Source organism: Vipera berus, assembly GCF_964194415.1.
Source record: "Vipera berus genome assembly, chromosome: 4".
Taxonomy (NCBI): Eukaryota; Metazoa; Chordata; class Lepidosauria; order Squamata; family Viperidae; genus Vipera; species Vipera berus.
In genome coordinates, this window is record NC_138206.1 from 27,190,774 (window position 1) to 27,215,407 (window position 24,634).

Genomic DNA, 24,634 nt, shown 5'->3' on the forward strand with positions numbered 1-24,634 from the left:
AGCGGCCGCAGTGGGACCACGCCCCCTTTTCTTTTTTTTTTAAAATCGAAGGATTATTTAGGACTACATGTACCAAGATGCAATGCAATACGTAGGCCATCCCGAGTTGAAGCATGATATGCTGGGAATCAAGAGACTGGAAGAAAGGGCTTTGCATAAGTGCCTTTCGTGGGAGGTTTGCGTGGAGATGTGCGTAACGCAAAGCGGTAATACAGACATTGGTCTTCCTAATTTTTTTTTTAAAAATGACAGGCACGTGTCCTTTTCGTTCTTTACATAACTAGAACCATATGTATTCAAGTTACCACGGTCCGCATCGCACACGAATTAAAATCAAACAAACCACGTTATAGCTTACAATGTGTAAAGTAAATGTAAAGTCAAAGTATGATTTTTTTTAAAATCAGCCCCATTGAACTTCATCACCCTGTCAATGAAATACGCACTTGTTATACAGAAAGCAGTTTTAAAGTTTATGGGACAAACCTTTGTAGGGGATGGGAAATGTGCATGGGATTAACCCTATGAAAGGGATCTAGGAGTCCTAAAGCAGGGCTTTTCAACCTTTTCACCCATTGTACCAGTTTTAGGATATGCAACATCCGAGTACCGCGAGTTGCCTAGCAAGGTGTCAAAAACTTGATGACACCCCCCCTAAAAAGAAAGCGATGAAGTACAGGTAGTCCTCGACTCACAATAATTAGCTTAGTGACTGTTTGAAGTTACAATGGCACTGAAAAATGTGCCCTCGAAGCCACAGCTGAGCAAGAGACGTGCCTGCCCGCCGGCGCTCTTCCTCCTGTCCGAGGTTTTCAATGTTGTGAGCATTTCTGTTAGGGATTGGCAGTGGGGGGTGTTTGGTTTTTATTCCCCCCGTCTGCTGGGTGGTTGCAGTAGGTTTTGGTCACTTCACATGACCCTGGGACACTGTGACCGTCATAAAAATGAATCAGTTACCAAGCATCTGAATGTAAATCACAAGACCCTGAAGATGCTGTAACATTCCAGCTGATTGGTGCTTCTTCTGGGCTCAGCAGAAGCACCAGGATCAGCGCCGAGCTCCAGCTGGAGCCTGGTACTAATCCTGGCGCTTCTGCTGAGCCCTGACAGGCCTGCAGCTCCAGCCGTCTCTCGCTCAGGCTTGTGCGGTGCTGCCACCGGTTCAGCTCATTCCCCTCCCCCGCTACCACTTTTCTAGGATGGTCGCATATCACCTGCCAGGTGCCAATGTACCACACGTGGTACCGTACCACTGGTTGAAAAGCCCTGCTTTAAAGGAAGAACTCATTTTGTATACATTTGATCCATTTCAAAGGTTTCTATTCTGATTGCCCCATGCTTCTACTCCATCCAAAAGGACTGGCCATATATAAAAAGACATCTGAATATCAATTGCAAACAAAACCTTTCGTAATTGATACATGGCAAAGGCAAACCACCTCCAAAATCTTGTCAAGAAAACTGCAGAGACTTGTCCAGCCGATCACCTGGAATCAACAGTAAGGCACCAAATACACAGACACAGATATACAGGTGCACAGACAGATACACACAAATAAAAATAAATTTAAGGTAAAGGTAAAGTTTCTCCTGCACATGCGTGCTAGTCGTTTCCGACTAGGGGCCGGTGCTCATCTCTGTTTCAAAGCCGAAGAGCCAGCGTTTGTCCGAGGATGTCTCCGTGGTCATGTGGCCGTCATGACTAGACGCCAAAGGTGCACGGAACGCTGTTACCTTCCCACCGTAGTGGTCCCTATTTTTCTACTTGCATTTTTATGTGCTTTCGAACTGCTAGGTTGGCAGAAGCTGGGACAAGTAACAGGCGCTCACTCTGTTACGCGGCACTCGGGATTCGACCCGCCAAACTGCCGACCTTCTGATCGACAAGCTCAGCGTCCTAACCCACTAAGCCACGGCGTCCCTGTAAAAATAAATAAATAAATAAGTTTACCCTATAATTAAAAATTGGAGGATATGAGGATAGGATTTGCAATGTAAACTAAGTGTAAACATTTAACATCTAGGAATTATACTTTGTGTAAAAATATAGAGATTTATTTGGTTTCTATTTTCTCTTTGACAAAAATATTCTGGGTTTGACACGCACTCATAAAGATAATTTAAAGTTAAGAGTCAGATTGGCAGCACTGAGGTATTATAATAGCATTGCATGAGGCATTCTCAGTGCCTCCTCTCTTTTAAAAATCTTGCCAATCAGTATTTTTTAAAGAGAGAGAGAGGTATGGTAGTACAATTAGGGTTCCAGTATCTAGGGTGCAAAATCAAAATTACCTTAAGATGGTGACAAAAAGATAAAGAAAAGTCTAAATCTTTGGTGCCATCTACTGATCATCCAATTTTTGCAGCCCTGGTGAAATTAATTCATGGAGAAAATCCATCAGGAAGAAAATGACTTGATGGCATATAATCAATTATAATTGAATATTTGAAATAATCAGATGAACCAATACTTTTCATTCAAGGCAGAAAAACAACCCAGTTAAAATATAATAGCAAGATTTATTTCAGATTTTCCCACTTATAGTTCCAGTTCTTAGACCATTGACTTAAATGAACAAAATAAAGAAAATTGCATTGATGTAGACTGCAGTGAGAAGCAAGAGAAAGAGGAAAATGATCAAATGAGAAATCACAAGTATTTTAAGAGTTTTAAAGAGCCCTATAACAATTGCATATTTCCCTCATAACTGAAAAAATATTTTGAGGATTGCATTGTTTGTAAAATTTTTGACATACACAATACACAAGGGACCCTGGAACTCTTCTAGCCCAACCACCTGCTCAAGCAGGAGGCCCTATACCATTCTAGACAAATGGCTGTCCAATCTCTTCTTAAAAAACCCCAGTGATGGAGCACCCACAATTTCTAGAGGCAAGCCATTCAACTGATTAAGTGTTCTCAAGAAATTTCTCCTCAGTTTTAGACTGGATCTCTCCTTGATCAGTTTGCATCCGTTACTTCTTGTCCTATCCTTAGGTTCTTTGGACAATAGGTAGACCCTCTCTTTGGGACCGCTATTGTATCACCCCTATTCCTTCTCTTTAGACCAGGGCTTTTCAACCAGTGGTATGCATACCACCTGTGGTACATTGGCACCTAGCAGGTGATACACGACCTGTGGTAGCAGGGGAGGGGAATAAGGTGAACCGGTGGCATCACTGCACAAGCCTGAGCAAGAGATGGCTTGAGCTGCGGGCCTGTCAGGGCTCAGCGGAAGTGCCAGGATCAGCACCAGGCTCCAGCTGGAGCTCAGTGTTGATCCTGGCACTTCTGCTGAGCCCAGAAGAAGCGCCGATCAGCTGGAATGTTGTAGCATCTCCAGGGTCTTGTGATGCTTGGCAACTGATTCATATTTATGATGGTCACAGTGTCCCAGGGTCATGTGAAGTGACCAAAACCTGCTGCAACCACCCAGCAGGTAGGGGAATAAAAACCAAAGACCCCCACCCCACCCCACCCCTGCTCCCAATCCTCAACAGAAACACTTACAACGATGAAAACCTTGGACAGGAGGAAGAACACCGCCGGGCGGGCAGGCAGGTGTCTTGCTCGGCTGTGGCTTGGGGGGCACTTTTTTCAGTGCCATTGTAACTTTGAACAGTCACTAAGCAAACTGTTGTAAGTTCAGGACTACTTGTACTTCATCACTTTTTTCCTTTTTTTTTTTTGGTCATCAAGTTTTTGACACCTTGCTAGGCAACTGGTGGTACTCGGATGTTGCCATATCGTAAAAGTGGTACAATGGGTGAAAAAGTTGAAAAGCCCTGCTTTAAAGAATAGGCAAAGATGGGGAAATTGTGAAGAATAGTTAAAAAAGGAAATTGAAATCATTGGGTCACATGATATATAGTGAGGAATATCAACTATTTCAACTGATTATATAAGGAAAGATTCAAGAGACATGCACCACTGGATGACAATGTATATTATACTTTGGCTGAAAAATCTACATGCCTGATTTGACCAAAATATAATTTTGTTCAGGACATGAATATCAAAAGAAGAATAGTATTGACAGTTGCCAACCTCTATTAGAAGAAGAAGAGTTAACATTAATTGGATTATTTAACAGGAAGTTTTAATCTTTTGCATCCTCCCAGTTTCTACTTATAAAAGAATCATTAATTTATTTGATTGGTAAACCGTCCATCACAAATTCATAACTCTGGATGTATGCAAGTAATTCTCTATGCATGAATTTCAGTCTTTTTGAATTAAAAGTTGATTTTTTTAAAAAAAATAACTGTTCCCACTGAAGCATGTGAAGAATATACAGTAGTAGCTACAGTATTCCTCACTTCTACTGTGGGGTTTAGAGGAGGAAGAAGCAGAAAAATAACAATATTATTCCAAATTTTATTTATTTATTTATTTTATTTATTTGTTTGTTTTTATATACTGCCCTTCTCCCGAGGGACTCGGGGCGGTGTACAGAGCAAGGTAAGTATACCGTTAAACAATAGTAAAAAACAAATGAAACCCCAAGCGCTATCAGGCCAGGCTGGACTGCTGGAACAGGTAGGTTTTTAAGTCGCGCCGGAAGGTGCGAAGGTCGGGGGCCATCCGGATTTCGGTAGGCAAGCAGTTCCAGAGGGTTGGCGCACCCACTGAGAATGCTCTCCCCCTGGGGGCCACTAGCCGGCATTCTCTGACTGGTGGCACCCTGAGGAGGCCTTCTCTGTGGGAGCGCACAGGACGGAGGGGTGTTGACGCTGGCAGTAGGTGCTCCCGTAGGTAATCCGGACCCATGCCATGTAGGGCTTTGTATGTCATCACTAGTACCTTGAATTTCACTCGGAAGGCAACTGGAAGCCAGTGCAGCTCACGGAGGAGAGGTGTGATATGGGAGTATCGGGAAGCCCCCAAAAGTGTTCGTGCAGCTGCACTCTGCACCAGCTGAAGCTTCCGAGTGGCTCTCAAGGGCAGCCCCATGTAGAGAGCGTTGCAGTAGTCAAGGCGAGAGGTCACAAGTGCATGGGTGACTGTACGTAAGGCATCCAGGTCCAGATAGGGTCGTAGTTGGCGCACCAGTTGAACCCGAGTGAAGGCCCCTTATGCACTAAGCAAGAAACTATTTTCCTAGCCAAAAATCTGTCTTTCTCATTTTTATGCATCTGCCTTAGAAACTAAAGTGATGCATTTTTGTAAAGAAATTGAGCTAAATACGATCTTCAATAGAGCTTGAAATTAAGTTTGTGCAAAGTACTGTAAATATCTGAGGAAGGTGACAGCTTCTTTCCCCCAAATATAGCCTTCAAATATATTTTTCCTTTAAATCAGAGTAGAGTCGGGTGAAAAAAGCAATAATAAAAATATCTTACCTATTTAATCAAGTATGCATCAGCTCTGTACTCTTAGTTCTCAGTGTTAATTGCAAAAGGAGACAGGTATGCTGGACTGAAATCTATTCTGCAACTTCCCATACTGTTTCTTCTTTCTCTGCAAAAAAGAACTCATTATTCCTACTTTATTTTCAGGGCACTGGAGAATTTTAAACTTTTGTTCTGGTGGTGAGTTCTTTGAGCTTACTTTACACTCACAAGTAGTAAAGTGTGCACCTGCTGACTTTTGTTACACATCTCTCTGAGGCTTCTCTAGCCACCCAAACTTCTTAGGCTAAGAAAGGCCAGTGTAGGAGTTCATACACTATGCCTTTCACTGGGATTTAATTAAGAAGCCTGGGAGACCACTGTAAAGATTATGATCCAAACATTCAAGGTTGACTCAGCCTTCCATCCTTCCGAGGTAGGTAAAATGAGGACCCAGATTGTTGGGAGCAATAAGCTGACTTTGTAATAATGCCGCTTGGGGTTTGTGTGAAAGCAGGCATATACATAGAATGAAGGCTACTGCTAAGCATGTAAGCCGCCCTGAGTCTTCGGAGAAGGGCGGGATATAAATGGAATTAAAATAAAATAAAAAATAAATTAAACACACTATCATTAGATGCATTGCAGCTAAGCAGAAGATCCTCATCTTCCAATTTATGAGAATGTGCCTTTGTATGTACGTTCCCAGCCATTCTTCAAAATTTCTCTGCAGAAAAATATAGAAATCAGGGTCCATGGAGCAACACAGTATTGCAACAGAAAGCAACTCTAACACTTGTTTGGTAGAAAGATTTTTTTTCCATTGACAAAGAAGAATCCTCAAAACAGCCTTTTCTGTATTCTGGAGTACTTAAATGCTAGTTATAATAAAGATGCTGAAGAGACACATGAGAGCAAAAGAAAGATCATTTTTTCTGTCACAGATTTGGAATCATAGATGATTAGGAAAAGTATCTATCACATCATAGACTTAAGAGTTAGAAAGCGTCATTTAGTTTCATCAGGTCCAAATTCCTGACAGGAATACAAGTATCCCTGACAGATGGCTGACTAGCCTCATCTTGAACATATTCAATGATAGGGACCCTGTTAATTGTTACTGGGTCTTCTGTAGTCATTGATAGGAAGGTTTTTCAGTTGGTATCTATCTTTCTATAATTTAAATCTATTATTCTATATTCTGTTTCCTGGGAGAATGTAGAAAAAGTCTTCTATATCACATACGTTCAGGTATTTGACAAAGCTGACATTTGTCATATGACATTCCTCTTTAGTTTTCTCTTCTGGCTAAATATTTCTTGTTTCTTCCATCAATCTTCATATAATTGAGTTTCTAGTTGTAATCTTCTGATCATTGTCCTTCTTGGAACCTGTTCCAGTATGTCCCAATCCTTCCTAAAATTGTAGTGCCAAGAACTGGACACAATAATTTATAGTAAGAACACTCTTGCCAGTTAACTGAATGTTTTACCGATATGTAAGGAATTTGAAAAACAATTACTCAAAACCAGAGATATTCAATGATTAGCTTGAGACAAACAAGCATAGAATGCATAAAGAATACCCAAGAAGGGGAGTGGGGGGAAGCAGATTTTTAAGCAATTATTAGTGCTGGTCCCTGATTCAGCATCTGATGCAGCTAATATTTCGCCATTATGCTTCAGCCTGGGGTCTTAGCAATTCTGCAACATATATTGAGTCCTGGCTAACATCTGTGCATGCAGAAACAGGCATATGGTGATATTCTCCATCTTCTGCAGTCAGCAGTCCCTTCTGATAAAAGGAGTCCTTCACAAGCAAGCTTCACAGCTGCCTGTCACTGACCCCTGTTGACATATTGTGGCTAGCTAAAGGCAGCCAGAAAGGGAGAAGGACTTATACTAACAACCTTAGGTTTAAATGTATAATTATATCATTTAGCCTAAATAAATGTGATTAAATATTATTGTTTTGTATCTTATGCACATGCATATTTATACACTTCTATTGATATATCAATGGGATAATTATAAAAAATAATGTTGATCAATAAGGAAATAAATATACTGACAATGCAACACAAATGTGTGAAGGTTGTGAGATAAGCAGATATGCAATTCAGCTTCACAAGAATATTAGAAATCAGCTTGTTCTGCAGCATTTTGTTGCAGATATCAACTTCTCTGTCTTTTAAATGAATATGTCTATAAGATCTCACTAATTACAGAAGTGAAAAAGAATCAGATGTTGCTTTGTGGTTTTCAAGGGATCTGCTTTTCATCATGAGCTTGTCATACTCATGAAAAGAGGGATAGAATCAAGATCACGTGAAGTGTTAATACCATTATATTAGAATCTCTGCCATTATTAAAGGCATTGAAAAAATAATAAGGGAATAGTTCTGAAACTATGACCCAGTGGGTAACAAATTGTCTAGTTTATTTTTTTAAAATGAATACATCTCTTACCATTGATCTGCTTTTGTTCTTTTTCTAAACCCTGAATTCTTTTCATAAGATAATATATTTTGGCAACATGGTATCCAAACACTGAAAGAGTATTAATCTAGATCAGACATGTCAAACACAAGGCCCGGGGGCCGGATCCGGCCTGCGAAGTGGTTTCATGTGGCCCGCGAAGCCATCCTGGAAACAGTGAGGGAACAGCCCCCACTGCCTTGGTCCTGGCCCAGAGACCCTCCTTCTGCCAGAGACCCTCAGATCTGTCCCACTCCTGCCCAGGCTCCCATAGGCACCCTTGATGCGAACAATGTAGAGCTGGCCACGCCCACCCAGTAGGCCACGCCCACCCTGGCCATACCCACCCGGCCCCCTGAGGGCAACCACAATGCTGATGCGGCCCTCAATGAAATTGAGTTTGACACCCCTGATCTAGATGAAGGATGTCTTTGTGCTTCTCCAACTTTCTTTGTTGTAGTAGCTGTAATGATTCGAATAAATAATCCCATTGAAATGTTTCTCTAAAATAGTCTTTGCTTTTGTGATTATGTGAGAATGAGTTTGCCAGAATGTCTTTCCTATAGCATTTTTTTGGCTTCAAAGATTTATTTGAACATCTAGGGTACAAAACTGCTGTCACTGTAACACATTTTTATTTTTGATATTTTGCGAATAAATTTGGCAGAGAAAGAAATGAATTTGTTAGTCATGAGTCTTTGAATCCACAAATATATGCATGATTGGAACTTAATTCTTTTTCCTCTTTTACTCTTATGTATTTTCATGAAGAGAAAACAAGAAGATTGCATAGCCATGTTGCAATATGGCATTTATTTTTTGATATTTGTGTACATTCTTTATTCAGATGGTTTTGTAAAAAATATTTTACAACACTGGAAACTTATTTTTATTTCATTTTCCCTTACAAGTCTTTCAACATGACCATCCCTGGAGAGACAGGACTATAGTGTACAAGGGAGGAAAGTAAAGGAAAACATTTTAGAAGTATATGCTAATAATGTCTAACAAATGTTGGTAACAAATTTCTATTCAAAGGAGTCTATCTTCAATCTGGATTTTTTTTTCAAAACTGCATAGCTCTGAAAAATTAAACTAGAGATACAGTCTAAAAGATGGCTTTGTATATGAAAAATGTGAATGTGAAAAAAACTACAAAGAATCTATTGTTTCTTGTTCAGAACAGAGAATCCATGGGCTAAGTAGGCTGAATTCTCTCTAACCCAAAATCATTTGCTTGTACAGAATATGTTTCCAAATTAAAAGATAAAGCAACTACAAGTCTACTTCATAGAATGCCAAAGATAAGACAAAAGCCTGGCCTACACATCAACCTACAGTTTGTTTAACCTTAATTAATAAATCACAATTAGTTGCATTTGTGCAATACACTGTCACATATATTTGTATATGTAGATATGCGTGTCTGTATGAATACACACAGACTCCCTCACATACATGAGTGAATGCATCTGCATGGACACACACACACACACACACACACACACACACACACACAAATGGAAACAGAATATTTCCTTCCCTTCCTTTCTTTGCAAATTCCAATCCTAGCAATTTTTCTATCAAGCACATACAAAAAAAACAAGCAAACAAACATATTTTTGATATAAATCGACCTCTTAACAGCAAAAGTAGCAGGAGTTATTTAGTGAAAAGGGCGAAGATTGCAAATGACATAAGGAAGCATCATTTTGAAATGGATAACTGTGACGAGAATACCCACTCTTGTAACAAAGAAGCAGGTATCTGTCTATTAGAAATTCATATACCTGAGTTAGTGGGTTAAATAGTATTAATGAGTTTCAGTTCTAAATTCAAGATTCAGGTTTCACTGGATAGAAGAGTCTGTCTTCCATCTGATTATTCACAGATTTATTTCTAGCTGTCAAAAATAAGAGAGATTCTGTGAACAGGGTACATTTTTTCATTATGTTTACCATTTGTATACTATGCTCTGTGCTAATAGCCCAAGATGAATCATTGATACTGCATTATACCCAGTTGAGAATGGAAGATGTTCTTTTAAACATAGTCTATATGCCAAGTTTGGGAAGGTAGGACTCACCAAACTTTAATGAAGTCAACATTTTTCCAGCTAAGTTTGGGAAAGGTCATAATTTTTACAGAGATAAAACAATTATGTAAACATTATCCTAGAAGAGTCAGAGCTTACTCACGTTGCCCAGTTGTCCTATCATCAGAATGTTCTGGCAACTGTTTCTGAAGGGCAGAATCCCTATTAAACCCTCCTCGTTGTCAGAATGTGTTTTTCTGCTTCACTTGGCTCTGTGCTTTAACCTGGGGACCCTGGTGTGGGACAGAGTCCATTTCTTGGTTATGTTCAATGTTCAATTGTGACTTTACATTTTTTTCCACTTGCTATGGCTTTTGTTTACATATTTTTAATCATTATTTATATTGTTAGCTGCGCAGAGTCATGTATGTAAGATGGACAACCATCTAACTTCACTAGATAATGTTAATAAATAAAAAAAATATTGTACTTTGATGGAAGCTATTCCAAGTAATGTGCCTTTTGCAATTGACTGGTAAGTGATTTTGTCAATACTGATGATGTTCAAGTGGTGATCCAGATGTTTCAGGATTGCATCCAAGCTGCTGTTACCATTGATATTTTCTTCTGTCACAGTTCTTCTTTTTCTTCTTCTTATTGTTAATTTTTGCTTTCCCCAGGTTTCCTACTTTTCCATGTACAAATGATACATAGTTTCATCATTTTCCAATCGCTAAAATTACAAGTGTTTTACCTTCAATTTCTAATAGGTATTTAAGGGGTAGGATGAAATCCTTAGATGATTGGAAAAATGTTAACTGTTGGATTTTAAAAATAGCACAGCAAGAAGTAGGAAACTTTAAAAAAAAAGATTAGGTTGAGTTTTGAGTTTACCTTTTATTTACAAAGTAAGAATTATAGCTGTTATGATAATATATCTCTCACGATAAACATAGTTCTAAACAACATTGGGAATAGGGCAGAGTGCAAGGATTTTTCAAAAGAATTGTGCTGTGCCTGCAGAAATATGCATTTTGAAACTTTAACTATTGAAATCCATTTTTATTAAATTGTGTTTATGTGTATATGTGTGAGTGTGAGACAGAGTAAGTGTGTGAGAGAGAGAATGGTTAAAATATTTCAGATTGTGCATACAGAATGTTCTGTACTTTCACCTGTTCCGTACTGTCACAGGCTGCAAAACTATGGGATAAAGGCCTTAAGTTACTGAAAAGCAAATTCCACTTTAATAGTAAGGTAAAAGAAACCTTAACCATAAGAATAGAAGAGTATTTAAAAGCAGATTCCATTTCAATAGTAAGGTGAAAAAAAAACAACCATGAGAGAGCATAAGAGTATTTCATAAATGAACCAATTTCCAAGGGTGAGAGTCAGTTGCCCTTTACCAGAAGTGTGAAGTCTACCACAGATAATAATCAGTGATTCCTGAATTGGATTTGCGTTAAGCAGAAGGCTAAATTGAAGGAGTTATCTGGCTCCTTCCAACTCTATGACTTTTTAAAATTATTTGCCACTCGTCTCACCACACATCCATCCATCCATCCATCCATCCATCCATCCATCCATCCATCCATCTTTGTGTGGTGTATATGTATGTGCAGCAAGAAAAACAGATACAGGACACTAGTTATCTTCATGTGATGTTTTTATTCTAAATTTATCAATAGCCAACATAAATAAGCATTAAAGTGGCTTGGTAACACCCTTTCTTATTTTGGTATTGGTTAGTATTGTGGGTTTTTTGTGTTATGTTTTTTCTCTGACAATACAGAGAATTAACAACTCATGAAATTCAAGGATCGGAACACTGACTCCATGAGATACCCCAGAGCTTTTCTGTACAGTACTTTTTAAACAGTTCAATTCTTTCACATCACATTTCTCAGGCAATTCTGCAAACACTCTTCTAAACAATTCTTCAGTGGCTGCTGTGGTCACACTTCACATAGCTCAGGATTCCAGTAACTTTCTACTCACTGCACCAATTCCATTTGCTCCCTTGTTGTAACAGAAGTGAAAAAACTTTTTTCTTCAGCCACACAGTTCTTTTTTCATTTTGTAGCTAATCATTCAATACGCACAAAGGAAAGGCAAGACAGGACTGAACTTTTGGGAATTTGAGATATGTTTAACCAGCTGCAAGATTGGAAGCTCTGTTTTCTAATTCTACTTCTTTTTCCTTTGTGGCTTAGTAGAAGATTTCCATGAATCTTAGCCTTGCTGGCATTTCCATCTCATTCCCTTCACATTGTCCTCTCTCTGTCTTTCTACATCTGGGTTCTTTGGGCAAATCCCCACAAAGTAAGGGCATACAAGACTGAACCATTAGCCCAAATAGATCATGATTATTTTATCACTGGTGGCCAACTTTCTTCTGATTGGCTACTGCATTTTAGTAAATATATTTGTTTCCATGGAAGGTTGGGCACATGGAGGTGAAGTATTGATATCACTAATAGACTAGGCTGAAGTTTTTGGCCTATTTTGGAAGCTTCAATATGGTGCCAAAAGATCCTCCTCTCTTTAGGAGTTTACATCTCATTATCATGTAGGTTATATTGCTTCAGGCAAATCTGACATGTCATTTAGCAATTTTTATTAAGTAATAAATAAAGGCATCTTATGCTAAGTAGAAATAAAAACAAAACACCCCTGAAGAAAATAATGGCCAACAAATTCCTTTCTGGCAGTAGTTTTTACTTTACTTTTCTTCTTACCATCAACATAAATAGGTGCAAGGTGGGATCTATCAATTAGTCCTCAACTATTTTGTAAACCAGACAATATTTTTAGAAGCTTCTGAAGATTCTACTGGCCACTGAATTCTGTTATGAGATGACATCCTTGGTTTCCTGCAAAGAAGTGGATGATAAGAGAATTGGAAGGCTTGACAAACTGTTTCTGTCAATTTTAAGTCCCACATAGTCTCTTTTTCCTTTAAATTATATACTTTTTGCATTATTATGCTTCTAATTATTTTTCTAATTTAAGACACCATTCATTTCCTGACATTATGCAGTGAGCATGAATATATATGACATTTCAGCAGTGAGTAGAAAAATTGTAATTCCCTGTTGAGTTTCAGATGAACACAGGGTGGAAGAGAAATAAAAATATTCTCCATAAAAATAGCAGACAATCCAGGTTAATACAAGTGAAATACTGTAGGCAGAAAAGATCTATGTTATAAATAAGTCAACAAATAAAGACACATTCTGGTACATCTCAGAAACGTACTCAGAATTGGCTCAGTTGCTAGAAAATGTTTTCCTTCAGTTTCTTCAGTTGCAAGAACTTAACATATCACAAAACATCAAAAGTATGTTTTTTTAAAGTGAGTGTAGCTCACCTTAATTAAACAAATATTTGTGCTTTTACCAGCCATTACATTTTTGGCCCATATATCTCCCAACCCACTTTTCCATTTGAATTCACACTTGCTGATGACCTACCAACACTCTGTTATCTACAGATATGATTGTTGATTGCTAATAAACACTTCTGTTTCCAACTGATGCTCACAATTGATGAATATATTTGCAATAAAAATGAGGGATAGGGATAGTGGCTTTTCCTACTGTTTGTGAATGTTCGCTTTTTAGTATTACGTTTTAAAAAAGATTTTTGCTGTCTTCACATGTATTAAGCTAGGATTCCATGGCTCAGTATAAGTAAACATAGTCTATTCACTCCAAGCATGGCTTGGTTGGAATCTGTATCATTCCACATAGAGTTGAAATTCATCATGCAGCTGCATTGACAGTTTAAGAATATGCAAGATATCTACAAAGCTACAAAGACTAAAGAAAAATCTTGCTAGATTGGTCCAAAGAAATACTAATTATGTGAGATATCCTGTTTCCAAAAGCGAAATCATAACTAGTTCCTGTCTGATATATTGTCCACAAATTAAAAACTAAGTAGTTGAGTGCTTCTTATTGTCTCTATTTCTCATGACAAAGATTTATCTACAAAGCCACAGGACATGATGTTGAGTTGCTGTTGCTGAAGTTCTCAAACTTTCTACTTCAGTTTGTCATTCAGATTCAAGACAAACTAGTTGGTCTTGGCTTGGATATGAAAAAGAGAACTGATGCATATCTCATTCTGCAATATACTTCTTCATGATCTTCCAAGCAAGAATTGCCCACTCACATTCTTTCATGCAAGAACTTCTAAGTCTAAAAGAGGTTTTAAGCAATTCTGAGAGCGATTCTGTCTTGCAATATTGTGGAATATTTCATTGGTAGTAGTATGCAGGAAATTGTTCACTTTGAATTACCATTCTTTGGAGCAGATTTTCAAAAGCTGATGTCTTAATACATATTGTAAAACAAAGCTTCAAATGTGTGGACCAGCAAAAAGAATTTTTGCCCCTTACTCCAACTCGGCTTTTCTTAACAGTAATTCAAATGGGATATGTTCTTGAAAATGTTTTCCAACACAGAAATAACAATGAAGAAACAGGTCCTCTTAGTTGTGCAGTGAATGATTAGAATATAGAAAAAATGGCCTTGAATATAACATTGACTTTGTTACTTTCTTCCCTGATTTTAAAGAACTTAGAAGTTGGTAAATGCAAACACAAATGTGGATGTTATTCTTGATTGTTGCATCAGTATTCTGCTGATCATAGAGAGGTGTGTAAGAAGTTACTATCTGCAAACAACAAGAAAAAGGGAGTTTTTAAAGGGCATATATAAGCATGCAATATATTCTCGGACAGATTCAGCAGAATTTGGAATATGAAAAAGTACATAAATTTATGCCAGGATTGACAGTAGAACAGTATAGTTTTCATCCAAACCACAAACTTCTTCCTGACACAAAAAGGAGAGCAAGTTCAGAGCTGCTTTGCAACAATTTTTCTGATGCTATATTAATAATTAAATTTTTATCCCACCTTTCTCCCAAGAAGCATAAAGCTGTGCACATCATTTTTTTAAAAAAAAATCACAACAAAACTGTCAATCGGCATATTGAAATGAGCAACGTTGGTCCAAAGCTATGCAATAATCCTGGGATTCTGACATTTTCTCATATAGAAGGAATTTTAAAACAATACCATCCTGTAGCTGAATTCAATTTCCTTTATAATGGCAGCAGAAACTGCATTGAAAAACTTGAGGAAGTGGAATTACATGATACTCTGGGAGCAGACAATATATAATACATTCAGATTGTTTCTTTCTCTGCATTTTGGTCTCTCTACCCTACCCCTTTCTCCTTGCTCAAGAAGCTTACTCTGGTTTGTTGCAGATCCTTATTTTTTTTTCCTGAAGTGCAGAGTCTCCAAATATGAAATATTTCTGCTGCATCAACATAATGCTTCGTATTAGAAAATATAATGGGATTTCCTATATGAATATTCTGGTTCAAATATAGGAGGAGCCTGAGGGAAGTTAGTGACTTACACAACTCCACCTGGTATGCTGCAGGGCTGCTTTCTCCCATCTTTCCTTGGGGCTATGTGTCTTCATGAACATTTCTGTTATGGCTTCTGGAGACGAGAACATCCCCAGCAACTAAAATTTTGTTTATTTTTTTTGTTTTAAGACTCAGTTACAATAGTTTTCATGGGAGTTGTTGTTCCTATCATTAAGAGTTTTCTTCCCCTCAGGCAAGCAAAAAAACCGAGATTTGCCAGGAAGTCTTAGCTGCTGGGGAAACATAACCTCAAAGGACAGCTGCTAATAATCCAATTAGTTTTATGTGGTATCAGGCAGAAAACCTATTCTGCTTTTTTTCTAATTTGATTATTGAGAATTTTTTTTACAAATTATTTTAATGATAAGGAGACTTCCTGGAGAAACCTGCATTGCTGGTATCTGGTGTTTTTGCATTTCTTGCATTTGTTAAGGTATGAAGTAATCAAGTGCCATGAGTGTATGTTCTGTTTTCAGTGTATAATCCCCTTTCCTGTAATCATGTTGGCTTCAAACTGCTGAAGAAAGATGATAGTACAAGTAAAAACATAATGAATTCTTCTACTGAGCTTTTCTAGAAGTGGTGCCAACTCTCATTACTCTGGAGAGTTTTTTTTTCTTATCAAATGGTACCATGGGAGGGAGAAATCATCCAATTTCTGTGTTCATCAGTTTGATGGACAATATTGAACAGTCATTTGTGCCAGCTCTAATTTAAGAAACAGCAGCCAGAATCAAACTTCAATTCAGTTCTAAAAATTCCCCTGTTCCACCATTGTACTGTAATATTTTTTGAATTAGTTTATCTATACAAGATCCTTGGAATTTTAATTTTGGGGGGATTAAATGTATAACTAATGAAATAAATAAAGATGGATAAGTATTTCAACCTACATATTACATCTCAAATGATTTCAAGTCACAAAGACATTGATTCAGGATGAAATAAGATGTTATATCAAGCATATAATTGCTAGTGGAAGCAATAGTGTTCCCCTCTTCATGTCTAAAGCCTAGCATGTTGAGAGGTAATGTTCAGGTTTTCTTACCTGTGTCTCTACTGTGTCTGCAAGAAAGGAATTAAACTCATGATAAATCTCTTCATGGAAGAGCTCAATAGATCAGGATGTGGTTTTTATACAGACAATTCAGGCACTTTCTTTAATATTTCATTTAAAAACAACAGGCAATAGGTAAACTTCTCTCTTCTGCCAGAGAGTCATTGTTAACTCTGCTAACTAGAATAAATAATTCTGGGCTGAATGGTTGAGTAGTTTCATTTGATAAAAGTCTATTTTATATGTTCCATGTTTGGCACCTAATATGGATAACTTTAGCTGCTTTCATTTTTATTCTAAGCTCACGCTGAACAGATGAATACAGCCCATTTTTATTTTGCATGGAATTAGAATATTGCATTACCAACACATATTGTAATTAACTAGAGCAGAAGCCTTAATCCCTGAAATCTTGACAGAGAGCCATCTTAATTTTTAGAGCTGCCAACCAATACTTCTCCCTGGATCTTTTAGAATTATTCCTGAAGCTTGCAATACATCCTTTTTGTAACACTGAGATTGTGCTGAGTCAGGCTCAGCTTCACAATCAATTACTTCCATCAAGCAATGAGACTGCCCAAGAAGAACAAACTTGGCAATATATAGATTAACAGAGCTTTGTCAGTTCAGTTTTCAAAGACTGAAATACAGGGGTTTTTTCTACAAATCCTCTTTTAATTATTTTTTTAAGGAAATAAAAATAAATCTCATATTCTGGAAAACAAAAGACCCCTTGTATTGTACTGTTAGAGGTCAGTGGTTTAAAATTCTTGGTTTAACTATTTAATGAAATAGTTTAACTATTAAATGAAATCAAAGAATGCCCTTTTTGACTTTAGGGTACCTACACTGATTCTTTGTGTTAGGGAATATAAAGAGCTACAAGAAAAACTGGATAGCACATACTTTGAACTAGATTAACCAAGGATGATCTGTGATGGGAAACTATCCTGACTCTATGTTAGCTAGCCCTTGTACTTAACATTTTGGTGTAATGGCTAGAAACCAGGAAACTGTGACTTTTAGTACTGTCTTAGGCATGAAAGCCAGCTGGATATCTTTGGGCCTATCTCTCTCTTTCTCAGTCCATGATGCCAGTCTCAGGCAACAAGTCACTCAATTCATGTTGCAACCATTGGATCAACACAAATGGACTTTGCACTTGCAGGAAAAACACTAGGAAGGAAAAAAAGACATTCAATTTTTTAAATCAGAGAGCTATTTTTAAAATAATTGAAGAAAAGCATATAGCAACAAGCTGTGAACTGAGGAACAAGATTAATAATATACTTCAGGATATTTTGGTACTCTTCAATGTATCCTAATGTATGTTGTAGACAACTTGATGATGGAAAAAACACTAGATCTCCAGATGAGGTCCTCTTGTATGCCTAGCAGGCTCGATGCCCCAAATTATGCAATTTTAAAACATATTTCATTAATAGCTATTGAAAATGTGAACATGCATGAAGCTAAGTAAGGTATGGGCTTCATCATCATTTTTATTTTCTAGATAGCCCCCGGTCTCCACATAACTCCCCTAAATTATTTTAAGAAATAAAAATGATTGATTACAGCTGCCTACTTAATCTATCGGTTCATTACATTTATATCTGCTGCAGTCTGATGACTCTTGGTAACTCTTAGACCAAGATAGGTTCAAAACTGCTAGGTAATTCCAGGAAGCTTGACATTCAGACAAATCAATAGACACATAGAAACAAGCCTTATTTAGACAATATTGAAAAGCGGCAATAAAAAAGCTATGAAGGAAACAGAAAAGGTAGAATACATCTTTTCCAGCAGCCAAGACCCAGATAAATAGGGATTAGCACCATGTAAACAATCAGAGATAAAACAATACCCTACTCAAGGAACTCCATGTCTGGGCCTAAATTCTGACTTTAAGAGTGGGATTCAAAAGTACATTTTGATAGCATTTCATATAGTACCACAGGCAGACCAGGACTGATATGAGACAGTAAACCATTCATACACTTATCAAAGACAAAGATGCATATTGATGCATATTAAATGAATCCTACATTGAAGTTGTTTGAAGAGCTCCTTGCGAATTATAGGAAAATCTTGAGAGGCAGCAAAAATCTTATACTTACAGCAAAAAACAAGTTATCTACACTTCTACCCTTAGGTCTGTGAATCCACGTTTGCCCTCATTAACTAGGGTTGGTCTTTCAGTCCTTGTGTGCCAGACCAATACCTATCAAGAAAAACAGCATTTTATTAAAATTATATAACAATATAAAATAGGTATCAGCAAACCTGCCTAGTGCATAAGTACACATATGTTTATGCATATGAAATCGCTGAATAGTATTCAAAAGAAATTGCAAGCCTCCTTCGAAGGGTATATTTACATAATCACACACTTACCTGGTTTATTTTTAGACTCATTATAGATACAGCAGTATCCTATAAAAACAACAAAATATTTATTCCCACAAGTGCTAAATTCACTGAATGATAAGGAGGGGAATATGTCTGAATTACATTCAGAGGACTTCAAAATAGTAAGAATTGAGATAGAGGATGAGAGGCACAAATGGGGATAGAGAGAAGCATGGAAATTGGGCACATAGCTTCACACTGGCTCCTAACTACACGTCTGTCATTTGTAAAAAAAGCCAATTTAAAATTAAAAAATGTACAAACATTTGTTCTGAGTCTAGAATACAGTATTTCTATTGCGACAATTGATCACCTGTATATCTATCCTTTTAAAAAATCTACCGTGTCTCCATAGAAGGGTAAGCAAGCGTGGGCTGTAAAAATCTTCATGATCCTTCCTCCCCTCCCCTTCCATTCAATTGTCTTCTTTTCTCAGAGAGTGGAGAAATCCCTGTAGTTTTCTTGGGAATGTTTTTCAGAATTGTTTTGCCACTACCTCCTTCCTATGGCTGAGTGGGAAAATGTCTAGTCCAAATGTCTAGTCACCTAGCTGTCTTTGTGCTTAAAGTGGGACTAGAATTGAGGGTCTCCCGGCCTTAACCACTGCATAGAACTGGCTCTCATATGACCTTTAGATGGCAGCTAATACATTCAGAAAAGTCTATGGAGATTCTCAGTCATCCAGGTCATGGTTGTCCCAAAGGTGTTTTGTTAACAAGAAAGTCCAGTTGCCTTGTGAAAAAAGCACCTTTGGGATATTCAGAAAAGTCATTTGAATTTTTGCACCTGTTCTCATATCCATGTATTAAGGTATAATGGGTTTTTTGTGTGTTTTATATTTTAATTGCATGTGGATTAAAGTGCTAAATCTTTTTCTTCATTGCCCAATTGCATTGTAATAGCTGTTTATATAAGACCTTAGTTCCAATGTTTTAACATATTTAGATCTGGACATTAGATACAGTATGTGCATGTGCTTATACAGTACTTAAACAATTAACATAAATTTAATTATAATTTTTATAATTAACAAGATAAGCATGGGAGTAATGGTCACTGGGTGGGGGAAATTATTGTGATTTTCCCCCCCAACTTTGCTAACCTTTGTGCAGTTGGCAGCTTTAGGCTCTAGTCCATCCATTGTCACCAGATCCTTTAATAAACTAGTTTCTTGGTAGCCTCCTTTCACTCCATCCAACTTGAAACTGGCCTGTGGTTTCTCCAAAATCAGTTTTATGCTGATGGCAAAGCCAGCCATGTCGATGGCAAAAGGCCGGTTAGGATCAAACACAGTCTTCCAACCTACAACTTTGCCTGCTGGACTCACTTTGGGAGATTCGTACCTGAGACCACCAACAAAAGCAACTGGCCAGACAGATACCTTCTTTGTGTAGCGCATCTGCTTGTCAGAAAGAAAACAAGAATACATGAACACATGAATACTTCTATTTTTTTATTATATACTGTGGGCCCCTTTGGGGAGTTGTCCAACTTTCTTTACGTGTACTCTTGCAGTAGTTACATATTATCATATGTTCATTATTTTCTTTCTACTCTTACTATTTCATGCCAAAGTTTTTGCCTTACTTTCTATCTTACCCTTCTGAAGGCCTTTTCCTGAAGGAGTACTGTCTGCATTTGCTACATAGATATGAGATATGCCGGAACAGGATAAGGTGTAGTTTTAGCTATGCCAGGCAAATATCTTGTTTCCAAAGACTCCTGTCCATATTTCAGAACCATAACTATAGTCGCAACCCTCATTCTCTAGCTATAATTACTGATTATCAGTTAATCAATCATCTATGGACCTATTTCATTTTCACTCATCTGATATCATATTGACTGGAATTTCTGGCAATTGTAGTCCAGCACAAGTACAGGACACCTGGCTGGGAAGGGCCAAATTACATTTAGTGCAATAACTACTCAGGGTTTCACTGAGAAACTTTCCCAATCAGAGTACCAGAAATTGAAACTGATCTTTTATACGCAAAGCACGAGGATTTCCACTGACCTTCATCCCTTCTTGATATACCTTCCTAACCACCCACCAAATGATTGTATATCAAAAGAATGAAGGATAGAGAATATAATTATTAATCTGTCTAAATCATGGGTCAGAAGTGAAATAATCACAACCTTGAATAATATACCTCTTCAAATAGCTCCAGGCTATAGGTGTTATCATCATCTGCAAAGTATACTACACCTTCAGGTGCTGGCATGGTGCTAAAACTTTCCCTAAGCCAATGCAGTCCAAGGTTCCTCTGGAATGTGCCCCTGGGAGTGTGAGATGGAATCCAGGACAAACCTACTTTCAGACTCTTAGGAGTCTCAATATTCAGGTGAGTAAAATGGATCCCTGCTTTCTCCAGTAGATTGGACACCAGATTGGTTCTTCTAGGAGAATCTTCTACCACCACCCAGTGTAGGTTCTGTACGTGAAGGAAAGTATTCGTCAGTCGGGTCAGCTCAGCCTTCTGTACTGGTCGAGTGTAGGTAGGTGTGATCACAAATATGGCAGGCAATGTGTCTGACCATGGGGGAGGCCTGGAGTACACGTAGTTCCGGATTATTTTGGGAGCTGTCCCAATGGCTGGCTGCCGAGTGCATGATGCAAACCCATCCTCCCTCACTAGAGATGTCCCGTTGAAGAGTGACTTGGCTGTGCCATTTTCATCTGTTTCCTCTAAGGAAAAAGGGGAAAAGATAATATAGTGTAAGCCTTCCATTAAAACGCTTTTCTATAATACTGGTATTCTATTTCCCTATCCCTATATCTTGGACCATCTTTAATGTAAAGGGAAAAAGAGGGGAAAAAACACCCCAAAAAGTAAAAATACGGTTTGCATCAAATCCAAATATTTATTGTAACAACAATATCCTTAAGAGTTTGCAACTATGAATCATGGAAGCAATATTCAGGAGAGTGCTTAATTTTCTTTCAGTGGGTGCGCTCTGAGGTCACACTGACTGTTGTGTGTAGGGGAGGAAGATATTCTGAACACTGATGAGGTATAACATATTATTGTTGCCATTATGTAACCTATGAATTCTTTGCCTCCTCCCCCCCAGCAGCTGTGGGCGGTCTTGCTACCTTTATAATTCCAATTTAACTACTTCTTAGGTCCTAAGATTCTTCCTGCTTTCACCTTTGAAAGCAGAACACCCACACAGTGCTCTATGTTGGATAGAACGAAGGAAAGAGAATCTAACCAAAAATTAGTCTGTGGTGTTGGCTGTGTATTTTTCTGCTGTAGGAAAATTAGAGATTAAAAATATATCTGGATTGCAGCTTGCATTGCAGCCTGTACAGTATATTAGAAATGGGCTACATGTGGTTAGCTGTTTGTGGATGTGCAAAAGAGCCAGCTGACCTACACGGAACTCAGTTTCTGTGAATGGCTCAAAAATGGAACAGTCATTTAAACTGGGATTTGCTTGTAGAAGGGAAAGTACATAATAGTCTAGAAACAAAGAACAAAAGAGCCTATGAGAAGGTGAAAACAAGTTGATTAGTATAAACTGCTAATGAATTATCAATGAACATTGGATACACATGATCAAAAAGAAAATATGCAGGTCACAATGTCTAGCTGAACTTGACTGATCTCAGAAAAGTTAGGTCTGGATAGTACCTAGAGCAAAGACAGGTAGGAAATTCCAAACTGTTAGCTAGTCTGGGAAACAGGAAAATATTTGTCTGTCTGTCCATCCAGCTGTCCATCCATCCATCCATCCATCCATCCATCCATCCATCCAAGAATTAGGTAATTGCAAACTGTTGCAAATGGCACAATCTCTTTGCAACTGACTGTTTAATACAATTTAGACACTATTCAATTCCAAATGACTCTGAGCTATTTATAATATATTGTCATAAAAATTCAATACAAACTCAAACAAGATGAGCTCTGGTGAGTATTTACAGACAACAACAAGAGTAACATAAACACCCAATAAGCACCTTTGAGTCCATTTTACCACAAGGGCAAAGGGTATGAAATGGATGATTCTATGCTGTTTGTCAAGAATCTCTGCTGTTAAGAGATAAGGAATTTTCTTCTCTTTGGTGCTTCAGACTTTATCACAACCTTCCCTATCTTCAAGATGTAATTTAGATAAAAGCATGTATTTTTTGACTTTCATGCACTTAATAAATCTAGCTTTTTATACAAATACAATGAATGTCTGTTAACATTTACTTATAGTTGGGCTATCTCTACATCCTAGAGAAACTTATGGGTATCTTTTAAAAATGGGTTATTCTACTATTTAATTACTCAGTATTCTTTCAATACTCTGGCTGTGTTCAGGAGCATATTTTCCAACAAGGGCTCCTGAATTCATATCTCCAGCACAAATAATTTACGACCTACACCTGACTCAATGAAATCTTAAACTTCAGAGAATTATATAAACATTATTTTTAAAATATCCTGATTGTTATGTAATGGAGTACTCTTTTTTGCAAAAGATTTGTTAAAAGAATGTTACAAAACCTTTTGTAAACCAGGATTTATATACTTACTTCTTAGAAGGCTGAGATAGCGGGTGTTTGGATATTGATGCCACAAAGTTAGGAGAAGACCCCATGGCAAAGCAATCAGAAGTGTAGTGAGAAGGTTACGTCTCCTCAGCATGCTGCAGAGAACTTCCACTGACTGGACATTTCCCTACCTTCCAGAGCAAAGAATGGTTTTTAAAAGTGAGATAACTACAAAATATACAAAATGAAATAGAGTTTTCACTCGGTTGGGCCAATAGATTCTAACACAGGATTTGCAAGTATGGCTCTGGTTTTCAAAGCACTTGATTTTACTTTGATCTAACATGCTATTTTTTCTTTTGAATTAAATTAATTAAAATGGTAAAAATACTATGTTGTAAAAAAGTAAAATAAAGTAATAAACATAATTTTTAATTATGTTTAGAATTTTAACAATGCTGAAGTGGCATTCAGCTTTTTCATAGTACATATATAAGACTAAAACAAAAATGTGGTTGAATTATTTTGGCTTAGCTTGATCTATACACAAGCCATAGGTTAAAACTTCTAGCTTTAGTATGCATGTATACTATATAGCTTAAAAGTAATGCAGGAGTAATGAGCAAATGAACATCCTTGTCTTATGAGCAACAATCATTGTTTCAAATAATCTTTTCCAACCCTGCTTGAAGATCAGAAAGGAAATGGCAGGGAGAAAACATACAAAAGCAATTGAAGGTAGGAAAAACAATCTCTTCTCTGTGCATGTACACTTTGTATCATAGTAATAATCCCTGGGACTGAGATATTTTGGGTTGGTGGATCAAAACATGTCAAAAGTAATTGGATGTCAAATGGTCACTACTCAAAGTAATTTATTCCACATCCCACTCTGAACATACATTCCCATTTCCCTCACAAAATCAGTGACTTGATTTGAACCTATGGCATAATAGTAGTAACATGTTGTTATCCACCACACCACTGGTGTTTTGAAAAACTTAGACAGTGCACTATAATGGTTCAGAGATTCACCTGAAGGAACCCGGGTTATGCAGTGTTTTCTCAATTTTGAAAACATGGACACGAAGAGAGGGCAAGGGAGGAAAATGATAAAATGAGCATTGTGACATTGTGATGCAAGTGCTGCCCCTTTTGCAAATACATTGTGCATTGCATGCACATACGTTTCTGATGAAACTGTCTGATTTTGTGGATACACAAGCAAAAAGCTTTATGTGTTGGGGCAGAGGAGGAAGTTTGTCCAGTTGGACAGAAGTGGGGAAAATGCATGGAGATGAAGCAGGGAAAATGCATGCAGTCAAAGAGACTAGTAATTCTATTCAACTGAAATCCATGTGCAAAATATGTGATTCAGAACCCCA

The 24,634-nt window shown here is 37.6% G+C and overlaps 1 protein-coding gene across 1 annotated transcript; it reads right to left on the reverse strand.

The window, feature by feature from the left end:
* Nucleotides 1-18,482: 18,482 nt before the first annotated feature.
* Nucleotides 18,483-23,403, reverse strand: LOC308667167 (galactosylgalactosylxylosylprotein 3-beta-glucuronosyltransferase 1-like; the record flags this gene model as incomplete). Its single annotated transcript, XM_081326298.1, has 4 exons — nucleotides 18,483-18,569; nucleotides 19,860-20,156; nucleotides 20,914-21,449; nucleotides 23,292-23,403. The coding sequence occupies 4 exons, from the start codon at nucleotides 23,401-23,403 to the stop codon at nucleotides 18,483-18,485; spliced, it is 1,032 nt and encodes a 343-aa protein (XP_081182424.1).
* Nucleotides 23,404-24,634: the final 1,231 nt, after the last annotated feature.